Source organism: Lonchura striata, chromosome 6, assembly GCF_050655825.1.
Source record: "Lonchura striata isolate lonStrDom1 chromosome 6, ASM5065582v1, whole genome shotgun sequence".
Lineage (NCBI taxonomy): Eukaryota > Metazoa > Chordata > Aves > Passeriformes > Estrildidae > Lonchura > Lonchura striata.
This window is the reverse complement of record NC_140708.1, coordinates 4,432,284-4,460,108: the sequence shown is the minus strand read 5'-3', so window position 1 is coordinate 4,460,108 and position 27,825 is coordinate 4,432,284. Positions and strand designations below refer to the sequence as shown.

Sequence of the window (27,825 nt, the reverse complement as noted above, 5' to 3'; positions counted from 1 at the left end):
CAGACAAGCCCAGGCTGATAGGTTAAAACTGTACCCAAATTTCAATTCCTCCCTGTAATGAGGTGCTTAGCTTGCAGAATCCATGGATAAAGAGGGATTTCAGGTTTTCTACTTCCACAGTTTTAGATACAGGGAGAAGAAATGCTGACATGTAGCCAGAAGAATGAGGAAGCAGTGGTTTCATGGTGGTACCTTCAGAAGGACCATTCTGCTGTGTGCAGAGGCAAGGTGACCTAATGAGTGTGCCACAGGCTGTGGTTCCCAGGGACACCACTGTTTCTTGTTCATCCTCATCTTCTGAAGTTACCTTATTTTTCTTCCTCTACAAAGGACTTCAAAAATTAGTGTAAAAAAATTATTGCAGAGTTATTTTCTGTGGAGGTCTCTGATCCACATGGCAAAGACACAGCAGCTGTGAGACTGGTGATAGGAACTGCTCAACCCTTGTTTTGGTTCAGCTTTGCTCAAAAATCATAGATTTTGTCTAGAAATAAGGGCTGGATGCTGCATTTCTGATTGGAAAGCCAAGCAGTGGCAAACACCTTTGGAGCTCCTGGGAATGCTGGAGGGAAAGAGGAAGAGCACTGGGACACCACTGAGGTCACAGACTAAGCATTAAAGTCTGTCCAGAGACTTTATTGTATTTCAGATAACCACAGTCCAGAGGAGTAGCTTGAATAAACCTCAGACCTGGTGTTTCCTGGAGAACTTGGTAATAATGTGGTTTATTGATCAGACCAATCCATATCCTTCTCCTTCTCATCAGGTTTCCTTTTCTGAGCTGGTCTGTCTCAGGTATGTTCTTAGATCTGACACACTGATTAAAAAAAAAAAAGGCAAAAAAATCCCAAAAATATATTTCAAACCAAGTCCCACTCTGCCAGGATCTGTCACAAGTGCTTTGGTTTTTGGGTTTTTTTTAAGAGGGCTTTTTATTTTTTTAACAGACTGAGAATATAAAAAGAAGATGGCAAACTCATTAAGATTTTTAGGCTAAGTGGAAACTCTTTGTCTGCTATAAAGTTGAAGCTGATTCATTTAGGCAGCTGCAGAATTAAACATTTTGGAAGTCAGCTATTCCAACTGCTGCTGTTGTGGGAATATTAAGGCATTAATAGGTTGTGGGGCAGTTGAATTACAGAGGGAAACAAACGTGTCACATTTCTTCTTCTGTGTGTCTGCAGCCCTTCTCATTTGGGGGGAAAATCATCTGTACTTTTTGGTTTAGATCATCATTACCTTAAGACTTAAAAGATCCTGATAGGATTTTCTTTCATTTAAAAGTTTTCTTTCATTTAAAATACCAAGTCTGTGTGTGCTGCTGCTGCTCTGAGCCCTTTCTGCAGCATCCCAGAGGAGATAATAGCCCAGCAAATCAAATTTTTCTCAGTGCCTACAGGAAATTAGCATTTATCCTGTCATGGAATATACATTTTTCCAGAATTTAGGTCTGTGTGCAGTTGGTAAATCAGTGTGATTGTTGTTTAAATATGTGCTATTAATGAGCTTGTGCAGCCACTGAGCTGGGAGTGTTTGTCTGGAGTAGGGGAACCTTCTTTGGGCGGGGATCAGATTTAAGTGAACCATAAATGGCGTGTGCCCTCCCAAAAGTGAAACTTTCACAAGGTTGCTGGTTACAAACTAACAAATGTAAAAATTACACGGGGATGGGGACTAGGAAAAGGTTAGTATGTGTAATCATTTGCTGCTAACAATACAGCAAACATTATTATGATTTTAGAAGGGCTGTTTAAAATTTCAGAGGGGAAAAAATGGCTGGTACCAAACAGCCAGAGCTTGACAGCCTGTTTTCTGTGCTGTTGCTTCTTCTTCTAAAAAAGATCATAAACCTGCATTTTAATGATCCATTTAAAAACACCCAGATTATTTGTTAGCCCATCTTTCATTTTCCGAGCAACATAATAGCTATCATTCTCCTAAATCATAAGCATTCCTTAGAAGACCTCCCCAGCCTGGGCTCACAGCTGGAAGCAGGACAGGAACTGAATTTGGTGCTTATTCCCCTTTTAGGAGGGTGTGAATTGCACTTTTTCTGGCACTGTGTGCAGCCAGGCTTTCCAAGCAGCCCTTCTGCCAGCAGAGAGCTGTGGGATAACTCCTTTGGGGTTTAGGGCAAGGCATGGATGGGCCAAAGCATGGCAAGACAGCTGAGCCCACTGCTGATCCATGGCTTGGAGCAAGGCTGGAGCCCCAGAGAGGTTAATGGAAAATCATTTTATTTGAATGATGCTGCTTGAAATGGCTGCAGAGTGGACAGGGGATCTGGAAGGGGGCAGAGGTGAGCTGGAATGCAGTCATGGAATTGCTGCTTGCTTTCCTCTGCCTTGGAGATGGATGGAAGAAGTCAGCCCCCCCTGAAGCACAGCTTGGGTTGCTCCTCTGGAATAATGGCAGTGCTGGTAGTTGGGAGGGGTCTCTGGAGACCCTGGTGTCCACCAGGATCCCCTGCAGCTGCTGGCCCTGGGCCACCTGCAGTCAGGTTTGGGATGTCTGCAAGGAATCTCCTTTCTTTCCATATTTCTGGCTGTGGATGTTGCACAAACAGCTCTGCCTTTGGTCTGGCAGCTCTGCTTTTATTTTTTTTTCCCCCTCCCTGATCTTTGTGACTTTCTGTCATGCTCCCTTTGATGTCAAAACAGCTTCTGCTCAGCTGCAGGGCTGCAGTTTGAGGAGACCAAGGAAAATGTGCTGTGCACACAGGATTGCACAAGGCTTATCCATCTCTTTCCTGGAAGGGTGTTCCAGCACGTACTCATGCAAATGATTTGTAAAAAGTTAAATAGATTTTGGTAGCTAAACTGCCAGTGATAGCATCCAACATTTTCAACTGGGAGCCTTGAAATTAAACGTGTGCATCAACGTGAGGCTGATTTCTGAGAGCCCAAAACACGTGTCCTGCCTTTCCATCCTGGAATGGCCCAGGGCAGGGAGCTCTGCTCCCATCACTCCAGTGCCATTTGGAAAACAAAGGCAGCAGCCCAGCTGTCCATTCTTTTGGCCACATGTGTGATTAATGCCAGGTTGGAGGGAAGAAGTGAGTTTTGCCATCTGGTGAGACTCTGGCCTGGAGCGAAGCCCCGTTTGCAGGCACTCAGTGAGGCATTGCTCACAGTGCAGTTCTGGGAATCAGAGTGGAAAAAAAGAATTAACTGTGTCAGACTCTAAACTTGCATAAAATCACTCAGATGGCTCATTAAAGGAACCATTAAAGGAAGGGAGATATCAATGCATGAAATTTTATAAGCTTTTCAAGATAGAAATGTGGAACTGATTCTTGATTATATGAAATCCAGGAGAATTTATATCCCAGAACCCCAAACCTGGACAGGCTTTAGGAGGTGTTCCTCAGACAGCATCTATTTCATTTTGTGAAATGGTAAAGAAATTACTCCAACAGGCTTGCTTCAATTTTATTTGCCTCCCCGAGCTACTTTGTGGTCTGGAGCATGTGTGTGGATGTGAAAGCAGAGACGCTTTCCCTCTTCCTTATGATTCCTTAAAAACCAGCACAGCACAGTCATGCAGCCCCTGTGAAGTCATTTTGGCATCAAGCAAGAATGATGGGATGGAGCTGACACTTGTGCAGTTGGATTAATAAGAGAGGAAGCAGGAACTGGTGGCCATGAGTACAAGTTCCAGCTGGGAAAACTGTGGCTGTGAAAAATAAGCAGGAGGGGAGGGATCAGGAGACTCCCTGCAGAGATGGAAGGACTGGGTAAAATCTCAGCAGAAAAACATAATTTATAATTAAAGGAATTAGGACAAGGGGCAATGGTTTTAAATTGAAAGGGGAGGTTTTGATTTGGTGTTAGGGAGAAATTGTTCCCTTTGAGGGTGGACAGGCCCTGGCACAGGGTGCCCAGAGCAGCTGTGGCTGCCCCTGGGTCCCTGGCAGTGCCCAAGGCCAGGCTGGACAGGGCTTGGAGCAGCCTGGGATGGTGGAAGGTGTCCCTGCCCATGGCAGGGGTGGCACTGGATGAGCTCTAAGGCCCCTTCTAAGCCAAACCATTCTGGAATTCTGTGATGAAGAAATCATTCTAACTTTATTTTTTACATGTAAGGCTACAGCTATAGGGTACCTAGAGCATCAGGAAGGGAGGATAGCATCAAGGTGAAGCACCTTGAGAGAAGTTTTTAATTTACAACAACTTAAATGAAATTTGGTGTTTCTGTCTGAAGAAATACAGAGTAATAACTGCTGACTGGAGCTACATCACTCATGGAGAAAAGGAATTTCACTCAAAAAGAATAATTATGTGGGAAAAGTAGGGTCTTGCTTGAGAGTATATATTTTACATATATACAATGCATCATTTCAATTTTCTACTATATTATTTAGTAAAAGGAGAGGTTTTATGGGGAAAGGACCTGATGGTGGCTGTGAATTCCTCTCAGAAAACCCCAGATTTCACTCAAGGGAGCAGAAACGAGGTGGAAGGTACCAATAATGTAAACATCAATGAAAAAATCCCATTAGAAATATTTTATGCAGTTTGTAATTAATCCAGTAATGGTATACATTGGATGATTATTTTTTCCTTTTTGACACTCAACTCTCCAAAATTCCTGAAGGACTGGGTTTGCAGAAACCCCATAACGATACTGTGGAGGAATGCAGAGGCTGTTTGTGGTTTCAGTCTGGTTTTGTGATGAACCACTTCCCTCTTTTCCTTTGCTCCACAGCTAAACATTGATCCCAGTTGCTGCGGATGGCGTTTCCTTGGGTCAGGCTTTGTAGAGAAGCAATTTAAATACACTTATACCACCCTAGTGAGGGGGCACTTTTTTCCCCATTTGTGCAGCAAAATCAACTGCCTAACCCTGCCAGATTGATAGCTCCATGGATTGCCCTTTTCTAAAGGTGGGAATAAAACTCCTGCTTGCTTCTCTGCTGCCAGTCTGGGGAGAAAAGGGAAAAAAATTCCTTACAACTCTATTTTATTGCAAGTTTAATCTGGTTTGCTCCCTGCAGGCAGGTGAGTGGGTTCGTTCTGCAATTACCGGGTTGCAACAGGAAAAGCAGTTTTTGGAATTCCCAGTTTTTTTAATACCCTGCTTGATAGAGTTGAATGCTTGATAGCATTCCTTGGAATGCTGTCAGGATCCGCCTTGTTGATCAAGCTTATTCCAGGCCTCTCTGAAGACCCAAAGGTCGTTTTCCATGGAGGAACAGCGGTCTCCTGCTGTGGCTGGCACATCGTGCGCCCTGTGTGACCCTGTGCCCTCCCTCTGTTGCAGTGACCATGCAGCAGGTGGCCAGGACAGTGGCCAAGGTGGAGCTGTCGGACCACGTGTGCGACGTGGTGTTCGCGCTCTTCGACTGTGACGGTGAGTGAGCACCCCGACCTCAGCCAGGCTGCGAGAGTCCAGGGCAAGAAATCCGGGGGGACAGGGCTCTTCTCGCCATGCTCCTTGTCCGTGGATCTGTGGTGAACCCCTGTTGGATTGTGCCCTTTTCTGACCCAGAGATGGGGCAACTGAGAGGTCTTTTAAAAACTTTTATTCCATTTTCAGTCTCGTGAAGGGTGAGACAATACAGATGTTATAATTCACACCATCACAATCAGAAGCCAACTATTTCCTAATTACAATACACTGCAAGTGTTTTGTGGCCTATCAGCTTTAGCCACACCATGCTGTAAATGCCTTAAAGCCAATCATCTAAATTACCCCTCATGGGTCCCACTACAATGCATCTTTCATAGTTCTATTTCTCCAAAGTATCCAGTCTTTTTTACAAGACCATCCTTTGAAACTTATTTCTAGTTCCATGTCTCTCTCAGCAATGTCTGTCCTATTCCATGGCATCTCTAAGTCAGCATTTCTTCTCTCAAAGTTTGCATACAGATGCACACTGTGTGAGCTTTCTGTCAGGTTTTGAGAATTCTCTACAAATCCATTTCCCACATTCCCCCTGCCCTTTTGGGAAGGGTGGTAGCCGCCCTGTGAGATGTGGATGTTGGAGCACAGATGGGAAGGTTTGGTGTGCACACTTATGCTCCTTTTCCCCGCCAGAGAACTCCAGTTGGTTTAACAAAATGGACTGTTGTGCTCCAGCGTTGGAAACGAGCCGGTCTGGGGCTTTATCTCCAAAGTCCTAGACAAATGTCAGCTTAGTTTTTAATTAATTAATAGCAGCTCTGTGCCCTGGTGGGAAGCTGGCTTTGCAGAGGGTGTGCGTGCCCCGGGGTAGTTGTTGCCACACTGAAGCACTCCTGGCTTGATTTAATGGGAGTTCCTGGAGTCTTTGCCAGGTGACAGCAATTCTGACTTGGAAAGAAGGAAATTCTGCATTTGCCCAAAACTGCCAAGCCAAAATCAGAGTCCTGGATGGCACCCTGCTTCTCCAGCACAGTCACCAGCATCTGGCAGCTCTAAGTGGCAGCACTGCTGCATGAACATTAAAATATTTATTTAATTTATTTATTCCTTGTTGTCCCTCTTGGTTTCAGCCCCACCTGCTCCTTTGCAGGTTTCTAAGGTCACAGCTCCTGTTTTATTTTCCTCTGTGCTTCAGTATCACTGTTGTGATACAATCTTCACGCCAGATGATCAGGCTGGAGATTAGAGTGAGCTGAAGTGTATCCAAATATTCCCTGTTTGCCTTCTCTCACAGGAGAATCTCCTAAATATTTTCACAGCAAATCTTGTGGGGGGAAAGACTCTGGTTGCCAGAGGAGTCCCCCAAGGATGTAACCAGGCACAGATGTCTTTTTATTATTATTATTATTTTGTTGTTTTCTCTCCATCAGTGTTTACAGACATTAAAAATCTGAAGCACTGGAGGGAATTTTGCTCAGCCCTTGATAGTTTGCTGGAATTTTGCTTCCAGTGGCTGCATTCTCCATAACCTCATTAATCAGACTGACAAATCTTCCCTTCTACTCCATTTGAAACATTTGTGCACCCATAATTTCCTAAACCACTTAAAGCAGTGTTTCCTGAGAGGACAGGGACATTTGGTTTGCATTTGCTTTTCTGCCTCCTGCAAGCATCCATGGGGTTGGGATTTAAGTTCTCTGGCTCAGGAACCCTTGCTCAGCAGGATATTTTGGGAGATGGGAGCCAAATGTGCTCTCAGTTTCTGGAGGAAAGGACACTCATGGCTGTTACCCTTTAAAGTTATAATTTCAAGGAGGTTGCTGGTGGGTCTCTGATTGTTTTTCCTCCTTTTTGCAGGGAATGGAGAGCTGAGCAACAAGGAGTTTGTTGCCATCATGAAGCAGCGCCTGATGCGAGGCTTGGAGAAGCCCAAGGACATGGGCTTCACACGGCTCATGAGGGCCATGTGGAAGTGTGCCCAGGAGACAGCATGGGACTTCACAGCTCCCAAGCAGCAGTAGCAGGGTTGGGAAGGAGCACCCCCATTCCCTGGATCAGCCCATGGGCACAGCAGGGTGGCACCAGGCTCTGGAGAGCCCAGGCTGGCTGTACCAGGAGGGTTTTGTCAATCCAAGTTAGAAATCCTGCCTGCTGTATTTACTTGCTGCTGGCTCCTTCATATTCCTCTCCCTCAGGAACAAGGAAAGGACTTTTACTGCCACCAGCTGCATGGTGTGATGTGCCCTGCTCCAGAGCTGGGCCCCAAATCACCTTTATTTAGTACTATGAAAAAAATGGCATGGGGGGGGGGATTCTTTTATTTCTCAGACTACTCTTTGGAAAAGCCAGGCAATTCCTGGATTTCCTGAATCCCAGGCCAGGATTTCAGCCAGCCAAAAGCTCCGTGCTGCACCTGCTGCAGAAGGGCAGCTAAAAGTAGTGGAGCTGTCCTGCCCTTCCTGCCTTGCAGAAGCCTCCTGCTGCAGGAGCTCCCTGACTGATCTCCTGAGTGGGGAATTGCACTGGGAAGGCCTGACAGGCGTGGTTTGCCGGGTGCTGTCCTGTAAAATACCTTGTAAAGATGTTCTCACAGCAGCCTGCCTCTGTCTCTCCATTGCTCCAGACCCTGCCCCAAGACTGGCACTGAGGCACTGAAGATGGGGTGCTTTGGAAGGAGAGGGGGGGAACCTCCATGACTTTCCAGAGCTGGAAAGCCAAAGGGGATCAATCACTCCTGGAATACTTTCCTTCCCCAGCACAGGAAGGACATGGAGCTGCTGGAGGGAGAAGCCACCAAGGTGATCAGAGGGATGGAGCAGCTCTGCTGGGAGGAAAGACTGGAAGAGTTGGGATTGTTCAGCCTGGAGAGAAACTCCAGAGTGACCTAATTGTGGCCTTGCAGTGCCTGGAGGTGATAGGAAACATGGAGAGGGAATATTGACAAAGGCCTCAAGTGCCAGGATGAGGGGAAATGGTTTCCCACTGCCAGAGGGCAGGAATGGATGGGATACTGGGGAGAAATCCTTCCCTGTGAGGGCGATGAGGCCCTGGCACAGGATGCCCAGAGAGGCCGTGGCTGCCCTGGATCCCTGGCAGTGTCCAAGGCCAGGTTGGACACTGGGGCTTGGAACACCCTGGGACAGTGGAAGGTGTCCCTGCCATGGCAGAGGGTGGCACTGGAGGGGCTTTAAGGTCCCTTCCCACCCAAACTATTGTAGGATTCTGTGGTTTGTACTGGGATATTGATCCTGACCACTCCAGCCAGAGTTCTCTTCCTTTCCTCCCTCATTTTCCAGGCAGTGCCTGTACCTTCGGGGTGGTTTGGGTGTGGGTTACTGTGCTGTCACCCCACAGACCAAGGTGGGTGTGCAGGTCCGGCCCTTCCTGCCTCAGCTGTTCCTCCTCCCCTGCCTGCTCCCCATGGCCAGCCTCCAGGGATCTGTCACCTGTCTCTGGATTCCTTTTTGGAATTACAGGTTCTCGCTATCCCTGCTGCTACTGAATGTGAAGCAGTGTGCAACAATGTGACGGAGCCCCGAGCAGCCTCTTCCCTCCTCAGCGTCTCCTGCAGCCAGGACCTGTTCCAAAGGCTGGAAGCTCCATAAGGAGGAAGGCTCTAATGTTTTGACAATTCCTGAGGCGATGTTAATAATGTTCCCCTCCGGGGTGCCCTCTGCTTTGCCCTCCCGCTGTTGGTGGCCGGCAGGGCGCTCCCCGCCCGCCCCCCGCGCCCGCCCCCCGCGCCCGCCCGGCCCCACAGAGCCGCCCCGCCCGGGGGCCGGGTTCCGTGACGTCATCGCTCCGCGCCCGGCCCCGCCCTCCCGCCCCCCCCGCCCGGCCGCCGCCGCCATGGAGTCGAACCGGGACGAGGCGGAGCGGTGCATTGGTATTGCACTGGCCGCCCTCAAGGCCAACCAGCCCGACAAGGCCCGCCGCTTCCTGGAGAAGGCGCAGCGCTTGTACCCCTCGCAGCGGGTCCGCGGTGAGCGCCGGCCCGGGGGCGCGGCGGGGGGCCCGGGGGAGCGCGGCCTGCGCGGCCGCCGCCGGGCCTGACCTCTCACCCTCACGGCGCCTGCGCGGTGCGCGCGGGGGACGGCGGGAAAGCGAGTTCCTCGGGGGTCCCGGGGGTGTCCTGGGGTCTCGGCCGCGGTACCGCCGGGGACCGGGCACCGATGGGCGGCGATCCGGCACTCTCGGCCCGCGGCCTCTGTCTTTAACGGGGGCTCACAGTCAGGAGAGCGCCGGGAAGGGAAGGGGAACCGGCTCCGTGCTGCTGTGGCACCCCTGAGCCGCGGGCACAACACCCGCTGCTGGTGCAGCAGCGCTGAGGGGAGGGAAGGAGCTCGGCAAGGCGAGGGAGAGGTTCTCGGGGGGCTTCGAAAAGCTCTTCTCCTCCTCCTATTCCTCTTCTCCTTTTCCTATTGCACTCCTGCTATTCCTCCTCCTGTTTGTCTCCTCCTTGCATTCCTCCTATTCCTCTCCTATTCCTCCTCTCCTTCTCCTATCCTGTTTCTGTCCCTCTGCTCCTGTTCTTTTCCTCCTCCTCCTTCTGTCCCTCTCCTCTTCCTGTTTTTCTCCTCTTATTCCTGTTCCTCTCCTCCTCCCATTCGTCCCCTCCCTCTCGTATTCCTCTCTTCCCTGTTCCTGCATTCCTCCTCTTATTCTTTCTCTCCTCCTATTCCTCCTCATCTCTTCCTCTTATTTGTCCTCTTCTCCTCCTCCTTTCCTTCTCCCATCCCTCCTCCTCTCCTCTTCCTATTCCTCCTGTTTCCATTGTATTCCTCCTCTCCCTGTCCTGTCCCTGCTCCAGCAGTTGCCCCCTGTTTGCAGACAGACAGGCTGGGGCTGAGCTCACACTCTCACATGTAACAAAACAATCCTCCTCCAAGACTTTTTGCCAGATTTATGTTGGTTTTCATCATTTCCTGAAAGCTGTAATTCATATGGGAAGTGGTTTGTGAAAGCGGCCAAACTCGATTCTTTCCCTGCATGTTCTTACATGGCTGAATATTATGCAAAGGGCTGAAGGTTTAATATTTTTTTTTTCTTTTTTTTTTTTTTCGCTTTGACCTCATCTGAGTTTGGATTTTCTGGCTGAGCCTTGCAGCTTGTAATCTCTTTTTGGTTGCACCAGGCCTCCTCCCTCAAACACAGCATGTGCTGTGGTGTGGTTTTCCTCCTCTCCCTTTCCTCTGGAATTTATACTTTGGTGAAATTACTGGGTAGGAAAAGTGACTTTTGGAGGAAGGCAGAGCCTGGGGAGTGGGGGGCAGCAGGGCAGGTTAATGTCAAACACAACATGCTAATTTGTGGCCAGACCTAACCACGTATCTCATCCAAGGACCCTTTGTTCCATGTCCTGCTGGGTCTGGAGTTGGGAAATGCTGCCAGAGATCCCACGGTGGTCCCTGAGCCTCTGAGGAGCTCCTGGGAAATCTCTTCCCCAGGAGATACCCAGGGTTTGGCAACACTCAGCAACGTGGCCTTGCTCAGCCAGTGCTGCAAACTCTGACCCTGGCTGGGATTTTTGGGATCAGGGAAGAGTTTTGCAAGGGGATTGCAGCAAAAATCTTTTGTGTCAGGACACGTTGGCTGAGACACAGTCACACTCTGGTCACCTTCAAGTGGGAGCTGGGGAAAATTTGTGGGAAGTTGGGCAAGTGTTGGCTAATAAGGGAGGGAAAAGGCTCTGTGGCACATGCTGAGAGGAACTGAGTTGGCATAACTGAAATCTAATTCTGCACTCTCTGCTTCTGAATTTGTGCTGTGCTGGGGCTGCACAGAGGATGCAAAAAGCAGCAGGTTTGGGGCTGTGGAGCAAAATGGGACTGACCTGTGGCCATCTGTGGGTGTCTGTGCTTGGGTTTGGGAGATGCACTCTGGGCAGCAGGAGAGGGGGGATTCTGCTCCTCTGCCCCTGTGCTCAGGTGAGACCCCACCTGCAGAGCTGTCCCAGCCCTGGGGCCAGCACAGGAGGGACCTGGAGCTGCTGGAGAGAGCCCAGGGCAGGCATCAAGTTGCTGAGGGGACTGGAGCACCTTCCCTATGGAGCCAGACTGGAAGAGCTGGGGCTGCTCAGCCTGGAGAAGAGAAGGATGTATGAAGACCTCACAGCTCCTTCTAGGGCATGAAGGGGCTACAAGAAAATTTGAGAGGGATTTTATCAGGAACTGGAGTAGCAGGACAAGGGGAGTGGCTTCCACTGCCAGAGGGCAGGGCTGGATGGGATATTGGGAATTAGGAATTGTTCCCTGGGAGGGTGGGCAGGCCCTGGCACAGGGTGCCCAGAGCAGCTGTGGCTGCCCCTGGATCCCTGGCAGTGCCCAAGGCCAGGCTGGACTTTGGAGCATGGAGCAGCCTGGGACAGGGGAAGGTGTCCCTACGCATGGCAGGGGGTGGGAATGGATGGCTTTGAGATCTCTTCCAACCCAAAGTGTTCTGGAATTAAAATCTCCTGGTAAGCTGTAGGGAACAAAGCCCAAAGGAGCAGGAAGGGCAGTAGGTGTGGGAACAGCCTCGTGAGGTGAAATTTAAAATCACCTGGCAGATTGCTTCAGGTTTAGAAGGAGCAAAACCAAAGACTGTAATTCAGTGAACACTGAAGCATTGGAAATATGAGCGAGGGAAGAATTTACTTTTCTAAAAGAAATTCATTTTAAATTTGTGAAGCCCCCAAGCCCAAAACTCATCCAGTGAGTTACTGCTCCTTAGCCCACTGTCCTTTGCATCCCTCATCCTGTATCGGCTTTTGGATTCCTGAGTGGATTTTTCTGCCCCCTCTGAGTGCTGGGACCAGATAGGATATCTTGGCTCATCTCTTGGCCTGCAAGTGTTGTTTGCACTTGCCTAAAGAAGGTGATACTCCCATAGTACAAGGTCTGTGGTGTGCAATCCATGGGAGGATTGGAACTTCTTCCCCAGCTCTAGGGTCTGGATAAAGGACTGCAAGCTCAGGATACTGGGGCCTGTGTAAATATCCTTGGCTGGGTTTCACTGTAGTATGTGTGCCTGTTGTTTTGAATGGGGGTGAAGAAATCAGTCTGATGCTTGGTTGAAAAAGCAGTTTTAAAAGATGGTGCTATGCAGCTGCCAGGGAAATGCATGATGGAAAGGTGTTTGGTATCTTCCTCCACTGTGTCCCCTGGGTGGTTAGGCCAGGCCTGCGTGTTTGTCCCCTCTTGGCTGCAGAGGATAGAAAACAGTGCCTGAGCCTTGCAAGGAGGAGCAGAAAAGGGAAGGTGAATTTATTATACTCCCAGTACCTGAGAGGGAAGATGGGTTTCACAGCTGCTCCGACAGGAGAGCAAAGCACCCATGTGAGGAGCTGGCAGCCAGCAGTGCTGCAGCTCTGTCCCCAAAAGGGGAGTGTCCCTGTGGGATTGGCAGCCCACAGAATTATTTTCTAAGCTATCTGAAGATATGGCATTGTCACATCACTTCCCCAGCACTGTAGGCTCCCAAAAGCAGGGGATAAAGAAGAATAATACACTGTGATGTGCTAGAGGATGAATTTGGACATGCTTTGCTGTCAAGGAGAGGTGGAAGGGAAAAAAGGACAGGAATACACTGCTTTGCTGATCTGCTGTGGCTCCTGGCCTGTCTGTATGGGTGGTCCTGGGGTTTTTATGGAGGTTGTGTGTGTTGGGAGAAGCAGAATTATCTTCAGGAGTGGCCCTCACATCTGGGTCAGAAGCAACAGGAGCTGAAAGATTACATGGGAGGGAAGGTGAGGGTCTTCCTGGGGAAGGATGGGGGGAATCTTGGGAAGGTGGCAGAAATTAAGAGAAATCTCTTCATGGGAGAGCTGGAAGGGCAGGTTGAGCTTGGTGCTTTCTACTTCATGTTTTTGTTTCTCTCGTTTCAGTTCTGCTTGAGTCACTCAACAAGAATGAGCATTCAGCCAATGGCCAATCCCAACCCAGGGAATCCACAAACCATCAGTTCAGGAAAATGAGTGGAGAATTCCCATCAGCCAACAGAGAGGCTGGGGGGGAGGCCCCCAAGGGCTACACTCAGGACCAGCTGGATGCAGTTAAGAGGTTTGTCCACTGCTCTCAGGGGCATTTGTTTGACTCTATCACATGGTACCCCATGTGCTTTTCACAGGATTTTAAAAATTTGGGTTTTGAACCATATAGAATAGTGTTAAAAACATGCCCAGGAGGATTTATAGCTCCAGCAGCCCTGGTAGGCAGCTGGCTTGGGTCTGCTCATTTTCCAAACCCTGTTTCAAGCTTCCCTTTATTCCTTTCTCCCATTTGCCCATCCTGGAAGCTGAAGGACTGAACTGCAGGTGCTATGGTGCTATCACTTGGTAAACTTTGTTTAAGGTTATGGGCATGGCCTGAATTGTGCAAGAACCACTTCAAGGGATTTGCAGGAATGTTTGTTACGTCATCCACTTCTCCTGAAACCCAGCCTGCTGGATTCTGTCTCATCACATGAGAAGCAGAAGCCTTGGCTGGGCTGAGTGTGCCCAGGAAGAATGGGCTGCACACCCTGGGCTGCTCCCTCTTTTCTCTGGAGTTCAGCTGATGGAAGTTTTAAATCTGGGAATTAGCTGAAGAGAGAGTGAGGGAGGGGAAAGGCCAGTATCCTTCAGGTGCTGTAGTCCTTCCCAAACAGCCTCCAACACACGAGGATGATGAATGTGAAGTTTATCTGCCAGTCACATTCCTGTGTGGGTCTGAGGGGAGGCTCTTCCTCCTCCACTAGCCCAACTCATTCTGTGCTGGTCCTCCCAGCACAGCCGGAGTGAGTGGGTGAGAACAGCTGGGTCACCTCTGAGGAGCAGGGCCTGAGTAATGCAGAGATCCCTGAGCAACATCCATCGAAACTGTGCTGCCTGAAAAGTCTCACAGCTGACGAGTATTCAAGAGTTTTTATATCCAGTTTTTATATCCAGGTTTTTACTCCTAGAACTCGGTGTTTGCTCCCCTCTCCCATGGCAGGGTAAAGCAGTGCAAAGATTACTATGAAATTCTGGGAGTCAACAGAGACGCTTCCGATGAGGATCTGAAAAAGGCCTACAGGAAACTGGCCCTGAAGTTCCACCCAGACAAGAACCACGCACCGGGGGCCACAGAGGCATTCAAAGGTAAAGCCAGCTCCAGATTTGTGGTTTGCCCCCCACTCTCAGTAAGCTGGGCTTGTGAGAACCCTTAAAAACAATCCCATGAGTCAGGCAGAGTGAAATAAAGCTGCTCTTTGTGAAATTTTCTCCCTTCAGAGCTGGTCGTGTCATAACCAAAGTATGAACTTAAAATAATAAACACAGGTTGGCATGTGTAGGATTCACCGCTGTTGGCTGGGTTAGGAGAAGCCTTCTTCTCTTTCTCCCTGTGTGTTGCTCCAAGCTCCTGCCTTGCTGCTCAGGGGGGAATTCTGTCAGGATTAACCCAGTTAACTTATGCAGCACCAGAGGCAGACGCAGGGCTCACAAACCCCTCAGGAGAAACATTCCAGGAAACACCCAACCATTTGTGGATGGAATTGGTGGATAGAAATCCCAAGTGGAAGTTTCTAGCGTAAAACTGCAGCAGATATACAAGTGAGCCCAGTCAGAACTTAGAAAAGGAGCTCTGGTTCTGCTGCAAAGAGCCCAATTCTCAGATCCTCTCTATAAATGCAGCAGGGGTGTTTCCTGGGTAATAAGAAACCTTAAAATTTGAGTAATTTCCAAGAGAGATACTGTTGCTCAGAACATGTAATCCCATTTTCCCCTGCATGCTGTGGAAGTTTGATTATTATCATTGAGCTAAACACAGAATTCCTTGGTGCCAGTTGCACAGCACTGGTTTGGAAGCTGTTAAAATAATCTGATTCTGGCCACTTTTAGAGGGAAATTCTTTACTCACGATAATGCTGAGGCTCTGGCACAGGTGCCCAGAGAAGCTGTGGCTGCCCCTAGATCTCTGGAAGTTTTCTAGGCCAGCTTGGATGGGGCTTGGAGCAACCTGGGATATTGGAAGGTATCCCTGTCCATGGCAGGGCGTGGAACCGAGAAGGTCTCTAAGGCACCTTGCACCACAAAGCAGCCTGATTTTAGGAGTGAAATGCATGAGACCTTTGCTGAAGCAGGGAGCAGGCCTAGCCTGATGTGAATGTACTGGTACAGTATTCAGGTGAGCTCCTCACAGACACAAATTCAGCAGTAAAAGTCTTAGGTAAGGTTTGTTCAAGCCTTTTAAGACTTAAATCCTTCCCTGATAAGTGTTAGCAAATAGTGACTGACCCCCCAGCTACCTGGGAGAGCCTGTGCTGGTGTGGGGGGCAGATGAAAGGGCATCTGCACACAGGTATCAGCTCTGCCTGTGCAGACCTGCTGCTCCACAGCTCATCCATGGATCCCTCCGTGGCCAAAGGCAGGTTTCCTCACCTGTAAACTTGAATAATGATGTTTGCCCAAGGCTTTTGCAGGAGTTATGTGTCAGAAGTGGAGCGTTAAGCAAAGTGCCCTTTATCCCCCACTGCGGGGTTATCTCCTCCAGGTCTTGCTTCCATGGCTTCCTGTCCGTCAGCCCCTGAGCTGAGCTGAAGTCACCCTGCTTGGCTCCAGAGGGTGGAGGGGGAAACGTGCCCTGCTGTGAGGATATGAGATAATTTTTCCTTATGTTGATGTATTAGCTGAAGTCTTGGCATTCACCTTCCCAGTGACTGCTGATAAGGTGATGTGCTGAGCCCGTGTCTCAGTGTACAGTTCCAGCTGGCTGCAGGCTGTCTCGTGGCAGATCTGCATCACTACCTATTTGCTCCTGGAAAAAGCCTTGAGCCTGGCTACTTGGAGCTAAAATCCTGCTTTGGAATGAGGCATTTCTTGGGCTTTGTCAGCACAAAGTCAAAGAGCAAACAAACCCTGAACCGCTCCATTGTCGTTCCTTCCTTTGTTCTTTTCAGCTATGTGGTTGATACACTCTGAGTCAGTCCTTGTCCTCCAGCTTCCTTGCCTGGCTCTAGAAATGTTTGCTCTGGGTACACTAATTATAACCGAGAGGGAGAAGGAGTGTATTGACATTACATCCTCTGCCCTCCAAATCTCCACTCCAAGAAGAAACCATACACTTCCACCTGACCATGGGGAAAGTATCAAATCTTGGAGCTGATCTCCAAATGGGCACGTTATCCCACTGTTCCCCCTTTTCCATCCCTTCTGCCCTGCCCTTTACACACCAGGCAGCTGCTGCCATGGGCATTTTGGGTCCTTGCAATGCAGGGAGCCCTGGGGTGGCTTGGTGCAGACAGCAGTGGGAAGCTGGAATGTGTGGAGAGGCGAATACAGAAATGGGAGGGTGGCAGGCAGACGTTCTGGGAAAAAGACTGGGAGGAGAGGGACCCAGGGACCTGGCAGGGGTTTATTTCCAGTACATTTCCAGCCTCACAGGCACTGGTTAACAATCCTTGTAATTTTGCACCTTGCATGTGGCATCTGGAAGTACTGAAACTCTTAGCTGATGCAGCTTTTATGGAAAGTGTTAAAGTCCCTTTCAGGGATTCAGCCCGTATTTAAATTATTTTGCAGTTCTAGTTCTAGGCTCTGACATCGAATTCCCTTAATGCCACTTTTGAATAAAATTTGTCAACTAAAATTTTATTTCCCTACACAGCTGCCTACAGCTGAAGGGTTTCTCTGGGGACATGCACCAAATCCTTATCAGTCATATAACTTCTTCATTTGAATTCATTATGGAATTTTTCCCTGAGTGTGGTTTCCTCCTGCCTGGATTTGCCCGAGCCGTGTGCCAGGTACCTGCTGCGAAGACGTGGGTGGGCGAATCTCTTGCTTTGTACGACAGGAAGGGCAAATGCTGGCAGTGTGCAGGGCAGCAGGCGGGAGGAAGGAGCTAACTGCTTCCTCGTGTCCGTGTCGCAGCCATCGGGAACGCGTACGCGGTGCTGAGCAACCCCGAGAAGAGGAAGCAGTACGAGCAGTTCGGAGACGAGAAACTCAACCCCGCCCGCCACGGACACAGCCACGCCGACTTCCACCGCGGCTTCGAGGCCGACATCTCCCCCGAGGACCTCTTCAACATGTTCTTTGGGGGTGGTTTTCCTTCTAGTAAGCACCTTAAATCTGCATTTCTTGTGTGGGGCCTCATCCTTTTGCTGCAGTTGGGCTTCTTTAGGCTGGATGAGGGGGATTTCTCCTTCGCGTGTGGCCAAAACACTTTTGAGTTTCTTAAATGGTTCATCTTTGGAGAACTCGGCAACCATCAGAGCTGGACTTCTTCCCAGCCTCAGGTGTTTGCTTGCATGCTGGCAATCTGCTGTTAAGTTGGGTTGGATGCTAGAACAAAAAGTGACTTGTTTTAAGGGTAATTGTGAAAATAATCCCGTTTTGAGGAAGGCTTTTCTGCCTGGTGGTTTTGGAATTTAAATCTTACCAGAGCAAACTGTGGTAACAGCTGGGCCTTGTTCTTGATCTCTGTCTACTCCACCATGCAGCTAGAACAGGTTCTCCAAGATCAGTGGCCACTTCCTTCTCTCCCCTGTGTCCCATAAAAAAGGAAAATAATATTTCTACAGCATAATTTAGACCTTGTGAATTGAAAAATAAATCTGTGTCCTGATCATGGCCTGGGGAGCAGGAAAGAATCTGTTCCTTTACTTTCTCAAAAGACAGATTCCATGTCAGGAGAAGGGTATTTTGGAACACTCCTTCGTATTTGTTCCAGTTACATCTGACTGGAAGTGGACACAGGGCTTCCTGACCTCTGTAGACCAACGTGAAAAAAATAATTTGGTTTCAGTAAAGAAAATTCACTCTGGTAGCTCTTTCCTGTCTGGAATCTAAGCACTAACACCCCAACACCAGAGGCTCAAAAGCATCTGGAATCCTTTTGCAGCATTTGTGCTCTGCCTGGCAAAAACAGCATGTTGCTATTTTAGCTCAGTCTCTTTTTCCCTTTCCTCACTGTCTTGAGAGATTTGAGGGCTGCTCTCAGCCTGGCTCCCTTTGCAGCTGTAGCTTTGACATTTAAAACAAGACATGGAAGAGCTTTGTTTGCAGGGTGGGAAAAACCCCAGAATTATTTATGTTTGTAACTGGTTTTAATCTATTCCATCAGAAGGGAGAAGGCCTGTGCAGGGTATTCTCTTTCTCTGTAGCTGACCCTGCCTGCTTTGGGCAGGAGGCTGAACTTCCTGAGGTCACCTCCAAGCTGAGTTTTCATATGATCCTGCAGAATCTTACAGAAGGAGCTCTGTGCCCACTCTGTACTCAAACCACCTCAGGAATATCCTGTTTCAGCCTGAGAGCAGGTGACAGGGATCACAGCCACCTTTTGTGGCCCCTCCCTGGCCAGCCAGCAGCACCCTCCACAGTGTGACTTTGGAGTAAGAGTTTTCTTCTTCCTTCAGGTAATGTTCACGTGTACAGCAATGGCAGGATGAGGTACACCTACCACCAGAGGCAGGACAGGCGGGAGCATCAGGGAGATGTAAGTGAAAAACACCTGGGATCTGGGGGGCTGGAGGTTTTGCACAGCACTTCATTGGGTGCTGTGCCTGGCTTGTGAAACAGTCCTACTTGTTGCCACCCTCCCAAACAGAAAGCTGGAGTCAGGGTTATTATGGCTGTTGTCTGGGCAGAGCCAATTTTATTGTAAAAGAACAAACAAGAACTTCCTGAATATTTTTATCTTGAGCTTAAAGGTGGAACTGAAGGGAGCTTGGGAGGTAAGGGAGAAGGGGAATTACCTTCATCTGTCCAGCATTGAAAAGGGGAGAAGGCCATCCATAAAACCAATCCTGCTCACTAGTTTGCTCTAGAAAGATGAACTGTGGGTATGAAGCTTTTGGAATTCCCTCCCAAGGCTCCCCCTGGCAGTCCCCTCTGCCCGTTGTCATATCCAGAGAAGAGCCAGGGAGTTTGGACCTTCAGAGTCACGATGTCCTGTGGGCTGCTGGGTTCCCCCCAGCTGTTTTGGGTTACTCCCTGTGAAAAGCAGGAGAGAGAAGGTTGTGTTGGAGCGCTGGGAGGGAAGGAGGAAGGGAGGTGCCATGGGATCCTTGTCCAGCTGTATGGGTGGCACTCCACTGTGTGTTTCTGTTCCCTCAGGGTGGCCTGGGGCTGTTTGTCCAGCTGATGCCCATCCTCATCCTGATCATCGTGTCTGCTCTCAGCCAGATGATGGTCTCCAGCCCACCCTACAGTTTGAGTCACAGGCTGTTAGTACCCATTCCTCTAAAACTTATCTACATGGGGAGGGGGTGGGCTCTGGAGGGGTGTGGGGGGGCAGGGATCTTGCATCTGTTCTTCCTTTGGTTTTGTTTTTTTTTTTGCTTTATCTCCTGACCCCATTGCTCTTGCTGATAGTGAAGCCTTTGTGCTTCTCAAACAGCTGTGAGATACAAGGTACAGGGAAGGTTGGAGGGTGCTCATTTCCCTAATGGAGAGAGTTCCTTGTCAGGGATCTTCTGGAGTCCGTACCCACAGCTGTGCCTGTCACGGAAAGGGGCAGACAAAGTGGTTTGGGGAGGCTGCAGCCCAGCACCAAAATCCCATATGGACAAAATTGAGGTGTAGAGTGTGAAAAACAAAAGCCATGTTCTCCATGAAAGCCTTAGTACAACACAGCAGAGGAAGAGGGTGAGGAATAAAAGACACTCCCAGAGAAGTCCCCTGTTTCTGAACTCTCATCTTTCCATGAAGTAGCTTTGGCCAGACACTTAGTATGTGAAAGTGAAACTGCTCTGTTCTAGATCCTGTGGAAATGCCCTGATCTTCTCCCTTTGGTGACTAATGGAATGTGTCCTCATTCTTAGTCACTTTGCAGTGCTAACAGAGAGTGGGAAAACAGGCTTGATTTCTGTCTGCTTGCATCATTCTTGGCAAAAGCTTACTACGTGTTCAGTGTGAGTTCCTTATGTGCATTTAGAGAGGGCAGACCTGGTTGCAGCCTGGTGTTCCTGCCTATTTTCACAGGTAGCAATGTTTGCCATTGATCATAGAATCCCAGAAGGCTTTGGACCTTAAAATTATCTTGTTCCATCCCCTGCCACGGCCATGGACACCTCCCCCACTAGACCAGATTGCTTCAAGCCCTGACTAACCTGGCCTTGAACAATTCCAGGGGAGGGGCATGATGTTAATTACTATAAAACCCAGCTACGCTTTCAGATTCAGAGTAAAGACTGTGACATTGGTGCTTGGGACCAAAAGATGGGATGGTTTTGGCACAGTTAAGGGTTATTCTGAGAGGGTGAAGGCTGCTGAGCTGTGATTTCCACAGTTGGCAATAGCATTGTGAAACTAAGCATTACACACATGCACCAGTTTGGTTTATACTGGTGAAGCGTTTGTGGGGTGAGAAGACAGTGAAGGCATTTAAGTGGGCAGGGATCTGCTTCCAGCCTTGCCAACTGCCAGAGGAAGCCATCCCTGAACCCCAGATGTTTCTCTGCTGCCCCATTCCCTGTTCCCTGTGCTGTCCCTGTCTCTGCATGCTCAGGTAGCAGCAAGCAACCCGATTTCCAAGCCAGGATTTGGACAAACGTGGGAAGTGAGTTCATCCCGCCCTGCAACAGCCTTCCCGAGGTGTTTGAGCTGGAATGAGGTGGTGCAGGGCCGGCAGGAGGAGCTGCTGCATCACTCACTGCCAGCTCCTCTGCCGGGAGGGAAGGGAAGGCTGTGCCTCAGCTCAGCGAGCAGGGGAACAGAAGCTTTGAACCCACAGATTTAAATGCCACTTCTCCACAGTGAAGGTGTCACTGAGGAGGGCAGAGTCTTAAAGAACCACTGTTACCTTTGTAAATCTCTTCCAAAAAGGATCTTGCTGCTGGAAGAGCTGCCTGGCTTTGAGCCTGATCATTACTGTTCAGTAACACCTCATGGAATTGGCCTGACTTAATTGCCTGTCTGACTGCAGGTGACAGGTTTCTTGTGCCCTGATTTTCATGCTTCACACCCCAGTGTGCTGCTGCTGCAGCCCTGCCATTCCCAGTCCTTCTCCTGTGAGGGGACGCTCTGTAGTCCATCTTTATCCAGGAGAGGAATGTGAGTGCTGGGTGAGCTCAAGGCTCTGTCTTGACAGGGAAAATAGTGAACTTGGCTTTTTCTCTGCCTTGAGAAATCCCAGCAGAGCTCTGTGCTCCTGTTCAGCCCTTTCAGTTACCTGGCACTGGGCCTTGGTGAAACGTGCAGGAGTCCTGGGATCCCACCTGTATATTCTGATAACAGACTGAAGGGTGAGCTGGATGAGTTAATGTTTATACCTGGCTTAAGAATCAGGTTTTAAATCAGCAGCAGCAGCTGGTGTTTATTACAGGGAACTTTGGGCACGTCTCCAGGTGGAGCCGTTCCTGGCAAATCCAGCATTTGGGCCCAGCTCCTGTGTTACAGCTCACACACACGCCCTAGGGAGGATCTCTAGGTTTGCTGGGGTGTCAGGGGAGGCAAGAGCTGGGGTTTGTCTGAAATGCAAATCCACAGGGCCAGGGGAGGAAGGCATTTCCTTCTGGAAAGTGTTTTCTGTGCTGGTTGATGCAAGCCGGGGCATAGAGCAGGTCCCATCTTGTGAATGGAGGAAATCACAGATTTAATAATTTAATGAAAATTCTGGGGAACATTTTATTTTAACTGGGTTTAGGCCCTGGGCAGTATGTCTTAGAGTTATGTCTGTATTCAGAGCTCTGCCCACCTTGCTGGAGGCCTGGCAGCTTCTCTCATTTCTACCAGAAGTGCTGCTCCCTTCTAACCCTCCAAGCCGGTGGCTGGATAGGGATGAGGGATGTTTCCTGCTGTTTGGAATCACATCACCTGAGCTGGGGGCTTTGCTGTGCCCTCAAAACGTGTCCTACACTGTTGTGCTCTTGTCCCTGCACCAGGTCTGTGGGTCACACACACAGGAGGGTCACAGAGCACTTGAAAGTCCCCTACTACGTGTCCGAGAACTTTGCTGAGGAGTACACGGGCACGAACCTGAAGAACGTTGAGCGGAGCGTGGAGGACGACTACATAGCAAACCTTCGGAACAACTGCTGGAGAGAGAAGCAGCAGAGTGAGTAGTGAGGGGTCAGGAGCTGCTCCATGGGGTGGCTTTGGAAACGTCTTTGACTGAGGACTAAGTTGTGCTGAAGTTATACTTTAACACAGTGCCAGCACATTTCCTGTGTTGTTGGCTTTGTTTTTTCCAGTCTATGACTTCATGACAGACCCGGTATGTGGGGTTTTTTTGTTTTGTTTTGCTTTTTAATGCTGCTGCAGAACTGGTCAGACAAGAGCTGTGCCCAGAGGCTCCCCTGCCATGTCAGCAGGATACCTCTGATTTCCAGTGGAGGGGGAAGGTAGAACCTCTGGGATCCCTGATAGCCCTGTCTAATATTTCAGTTGGTCAAGGACGATGCTAGAAAGTCTGCTGCCCATGGTCATGCGTCCCACATCCCACCCCTGCTCCAAGGGCTGCAGGGGCTGCCCAGGCAGATGATCCAGATAAATATCCTGGTGGCAGAGGGTGGTGAGAGCAGCGAGTCCAGGGACAACCTGTGTGCTCTGGCTGCTGTGATGGTCACGGCTCTTGGAGCAGCAGCCAGGGTTGGGTTTCAGCTCTGGAATGCTGGGGGGGGCTGTGATCATCCCTGGGCGGTGCCAAATGCTCCGACCTTTGTGTGGGCTGCCCATGCACCTCCAGGGACCGGAGCCGGGTTCCCTTGGCTTTTTCTGGGATGGATGAGCTGTCAGCAGCTCTTACGCCCATCCTGTCCTGAAGGGCATGGGGCATTTCCTCATCCTCATCCTTTGCTTTACCTTGGACAGCTGGAGGTGCCTCCTGTTCCCAGCAGAGCCGGTGGGGGAGCAGGGCCTGGCAGGGGAGGCTCTTCCAGAGGGCATTCCTGACGCTGAGCTTTTCCCTTTGCAGAGGAAGGCTTGTTGTACCGGGCACGCTACTTCGGGGACTCGGACCTGTACCAGCGGGCACAGAAGATGGGCACCCCCAGCTGTAGCAGACTGTCAGACGTCCAGGCCTCCCTGCACGGATAGTCCCAGCCCAAGTACGAGCCGGGAGCAGGGAACCGTAGTGCTTTTATCACTGAAACCCCTGATTGAGACACAGCCCTCCAGGAGTCTCCTTGGGGTGCACACATGCAGCCTCCCCTCCGACGGGCGCTCCCTCGTTAATCAGGAATTGATTCGGTTTAGTTTGCATGTCGGCACCCTCGGCTCTCTCCAGGCTCCCTGTTTTCTCTGGCCTCTAGGAACGACAGGGCAGAATCCCTTGGTGAAGTTGGAAGTTTCTTAGGTGGTGTGGCATCCAGCCCCCACATTTTAATGAGTCCTTGTTTTTAGTTGCTTTGTTGTCTGTTTTGCTGGGAAGGCTGTGATTCCTGGCACGTGAAGCAGCGCGGTGACAGGGAATGGAGTCCCACCCAACAGATGTTCCTTGTCCCCCCTCCCGTTGCCTTCCCATTCAAGGAGAACAAAGCAAATGTTCCCAGCAGGTTGTAGAAGTAACTTACTGGGTTAAACTGGCAAGCAAAGTAAAAAGCAGCTGGGGGGGAGGTCTGGAAGATTTGGGGGTTGGAGAGCTTGGATTAAGGAGAGCCCGGATAACACATGTGAGACTGGATGTGCTGGGAAAACTGCACGAAAATAATGAAAAAAAATTTTCACAGGGTTTGGAGTTCTTTTTCTGCAAAAATTTTTGGGCTGATTTCACCTACCAGGCTGGGCTGCCTGTGAAGTGTGCAGATCCCACTAACCCAAAATTGTCTGAGCACAGTATTTCTATAGAAAAACTTCTGGGTGAAGCTTGTTCCAGGTGTTGCATGGACACCGTTCTGGCTCACAGGGACTCCTTGAGGATGTTGGCCGTTGAGCTGCTTGATTTGCACTTTTGAGGGGTGTTTTCCTCGGCATCTGACAGTCTGGCCTTTAAAGCAAATCCTCCGGGGCACATTGGGCTTTTTTTTGGGTTTTGGATCTTGGTTTTGGATGCAGTCTTATCTTGATCCGCTCGCTCTCTCTTTTGGATGACTGCGCCTCTTCTGGTGTTAATCACCTGCTTTTCTTTAATTCCCTCCCTGCACCCGTGGTCTGGAAAGAGCCTGGAAAAGCTGCTGCCTGTGCTGTGGGGTGGGGAAGCAAGGGGGAGTCACAGATTGGCTGGAGACTGACACCGCCGCCACTTTTGTTCCCAGAGCGTTGAAACGCCTGAAGACTTTTGGGGAAGTGCACTGAGCCGAGGTGACAGACTCTGCTATTTAAAAAGAATCAAACCTTATCTTAAAAATGGAATTGGAGAATTAGCAACGCACAACTGCCCCTCTTTCTTCTCTCTGCCTCTGAGATCACAGGCCTCTTGGGACAGGAAATCCAGCTCTGTCTTCCTCCTCCCCTTCCAACACTGCTGGCGTGCTCCCAGGATCCCACAAGGATCCCACAAGGATCCCACAGTCCCTGGAACAGACCCACAGAGTGTAAAATAACCCAAACTAACTGCAGAAGCCGTGAAGCAGAAGGAGACCCTTCGCTGCGGCCAATGGAGAGAGAAGTGGGATTTTGTTGATAAAAGAAGACACTAAAGAAAAAGAAAATATAATCTATTTAGCATTAATTTAAAGCTGTATATATGTTGTACTTTTAAACTATGCAGGGGTTGGATGATTAAATTATTTTGGTTTCTGCCCGTTTTGGGGAGCAGGGCGGCAGGAAGCCTCTTCCCAGGGTGTCTCTGTCCACAGCATTTTCCTTCCTGGAAAACAGGAATCCCTTTGCAGTTGCTGTCCTTTGCTCCCAGGAGGATGTTCTGCAGATGGGGATGTCCATACACCTGCTCTTGGGGTTTTGATAAAACCAAACCCCAAATGTGCAGGGGGTCACGGAGAGCAGGGGCGGCCCGCCCGGAGCCGGGGATTTGCAGCATCGGCAGAAGCTGCAGGGTCAGCTGAGCGCCAGCGTCGTGCTTGGGACGGGAAGGATTGTCCTGGATGGATTTTGCTCATCAGTCTTTGGTTCATTTGTGCATGTAACTCCTTTTTCTGCCGAGTCTGCTCGAATTCTGCCTGGTAATCAGCGTGCTCCATGCAGAGAGGGCTTTCCAACAACCCTTTGTTGGGAGATTTTGTGCTCGGGTTCCTCACCCCCCCAGCCACCCACCGGCACTCCCGGGTGCAGCCTGGCCCTGTTCACCTGGGAAATACCACAAATCCATAAGGAACAAAGTATTCTATTGGAAGAAGTTCTGCTGGGGGAGACCAGGCGGTGTCTGATCTGCCCTCTGTCTGCCCCACCACAGGCAGGACCAGTGTGAGGCTACTCCAGGTGAGGAGCCATCTCTTGGAAGCAAAATCAGCATGAGCAGAGCCACCTCCCATGGAATAAACTGGATTATTTTACTTTTTTGTTTGTTTTTGTTTTTGTTTTTGCTGCTCTGCAGATCATTTGTGTCTAAAGACATTTCCAGTGAAAATCATGCCCTGGCACGGTCATGGGAGTGAGCTGGGAGCACGGCAGCTCCCGGGTGGGCTGGCAGAGGTGGTTTTATCCCGTTGTCCTTAGGAGTCCATGCGCTCTGTCTTGGCTGTTTATTTCTTTTGTGAAATTTCAGCCTCCTGTTGGCTGCAGGCCCTGTTATCCCACAGCCACCGTGACCTGGACCTGATTTTGAGGGGTTTTATTATTTCCTTTTTTTTAATGGTTCCTCCACCTTCAGAAGAAATTGAGTAGAAGTTCAGGATTGGAAATGGCACTCGATAGAGGCACAGGGATGATGGGGACAGGGTTAAACCAGACTCCTGCTTACAGAAGGAGCTGGATGTGTTGCCCAGTGGCATTCCCTGCCCGGAGCCTGCCTGCCAAAACCTTCAGGTTATTTTTCCTGGTAGATACCCATGGATCATAAGGAGGGAGAAGGCATCGATCCCAGTGGATGCTCACAGAGGCTGTATCTCTTGATTTAGAGTTACTTATACAATTGTACATCTATAAATAAATGTTTATAATGTGAAAGGCTCTGGCCATGTTGGTGTCCTGTGGATCCCTGCACCAGCCAGCTCTGGTTTTGCAGCTCCTCAGCAGTGGATGGAATTTGGGGTCTTTGCCATCCCAATGGCTGAGAACTCTGTCCCTGTGGGGGCAGAGAGAAGGACAGGCAGGGGATAGAGAGGACGTGGTGCCCCTGGCAAGGTGACGGCAAACACCCGGCAGGACACATTTGCTTCAGACCTGTTCTGCTGGGATGTTCCCAGAAGGGCCTTCCTCCCATCCCATTAGCCCCACATCCTCTGGCTGAGCCTTATTCTCATCCTAGGATGCCACTGGCCTGGCAGCACTACCCTGGCATTGGAAGGTGCCCTGTGGACACCATCCCCATCAGGTGGGCAGGAAGACTCGGGCTGCCTCTGTTCCGGGCAGACACTGCCTTGGGTGCCCTTCCTGCTGGCAGTGGCTTGGAAACTCGGGGGTGGATTTGGGATGGGTCTCTTTTTCCTCCCCAGGCCCATGCACCAAAGTGCTGGAAGCTTTAGGTGGGAATTTCCCCCTTATCCCCCTTCTCTCAGAGGGCAAGGGTGGGAATTTCTCCCCTTTCCCTTTTTTTGCCCTCCTCTCAAAGGCCAAGGGTCACATCCCTGCCATTTCCCCTCTGGCAGTGAGTCAGACCTGCCTGCACATGTACAACCCAGGTTTTGGGGTGGTTTTGCTGCATTTTGGGTCATTCCCAGCCCGGAGCAATGGGAGACACTCTTGAATTTCAGGGTGTGCTGGTCCCTGCCCACTCACCAAAGGTGTGAGTGGTTTGAGCTGCCCATTAGCTCATTAGCCCAAGCTTTTAATTGGAGTGGCTGCCAAAGGTAGGGAGGCATCAAAGGAAGGCAGGTGCTCCAGGAACATCCTCCTCTGGCAGGTAGGGAGCCAAGGGGACCTCTCTTCCCCACACAATTGGTTTTGGTAGCCAAAACATGAGAGTTTAGCGTGACGCTGGGATTTAAACCCTCATTTGCCTTTTTGCTGCTGATGCCCCCAGAAATCTCCCTTTCCTCTGCTGGCACCTGGCATCCCTGGGCTGATGCTGGTGCCACAAATAGCCTGACTCTACGCAGGTCCTAAAATATCCCTTTGCATAACCCCCTGCCCTGGGAGACATTTCATCTAGCCTTGCTAGAAGCTTCTGCACCTTCCAGGGAGCTGCCAAACACCAGGAACCTTGAGACACCCCCAAATTTCTCACAGAAAAGCCATTTTGCTATAAATAAAAGCCAAGTTTCTCCCTCATAGCTGGGGCTGTGACTGGGGCGTTCCAAGGCCACGTGGTCCCACACGGAAGGTTTTGCTGGGCACCCCCAGGACAGAGGCTGTGCTGTCGCTCCGTGTTGGCTTTTGGGAGTTTTGATGGGATTTTCTTTTTGTTTTCTTGGTCTGATAATTAAAAAAAACAGATGTGGAGCCCATTGCCTTCCCTGAGAGTGACTGGTGGGGGGGATGAGCAGGGGTCACGCTGCTGCTGGCAGCACAGGCGCGGGGCCACCCCTTTAGGAGCTGGGTATTTA

The 27,825-nt window shown here is 49.9% G+C and overlaps 2 protein-coding genes across 15 annotated transcripts in view; both read left to right on the top strand.

Moving 5' to 3' along the window:
• MICU1 (mitochondrial calcium uptake 1) overlaps positions 1-7,938 on the top strand; it is an 88,621-nt gene extending 80,683 nt beyond the window's left edge. For all 13 annotated transcript variants that reach the window (XM_077784795.2, XM_085583883.1, XM_077784797.2 and 10 more), the window contains 2 exons: positions 5,260-5,349; positions 7,201-7,938. In XM_077784795.2, the coding sequence (XP_077640921.2) occupies positions 5,260-5,349; positions 7,201-7,364 (254 nt within the window). In that variant the 3' untranslated portion in view covers positions 7,365-7,938. The remainder of the gene's footprint in view (positions 1-5,259; positions 5,350-7,200) is intronic.
• A 1,197-nt stretch (positions 7,939-9,135) lies between these two features.
• DNAJB12 (DnaJ heat shock protein family (Hsp40) member B12) lies at positions 9,136-26,290 on the top strand. Of its 2 annotated transcripts, XM_077784794.2 has the most exons (9): positions 9,136-9,325; positions 13,208-13,382; positions 14,295-14,440; positions 17,213-17,398; positions 18,700-18,779; positions 19,400-19,509; positions 22,168-22,340; positions 23,199-23,331; positions 24,478-26,290. In XM_077784794.2, exons 1-8 carry the CDS (start codon positions 9,193-9,195, stop codon positions 23,318-23,320), a joined length of 1,125 nt encoding a protein of 374 aa, XP_077640920.1. In that variant the 5' UTR covers positions 9,136-9,192; the 3' UTR covers positions 23,321-23,331; positions 24,478-26,290. The 2 variants fall into 2 exon arrangements, with proteins under 2 accessions (XP_077640920.1, XP_021399536.1); XM_021543861.2 differs by having other exon boundaries at positions 23,199-26,290.
• The last annotated feature ends 1,535 nt before the right edge of the window (positions 26,291-27,825 follow it).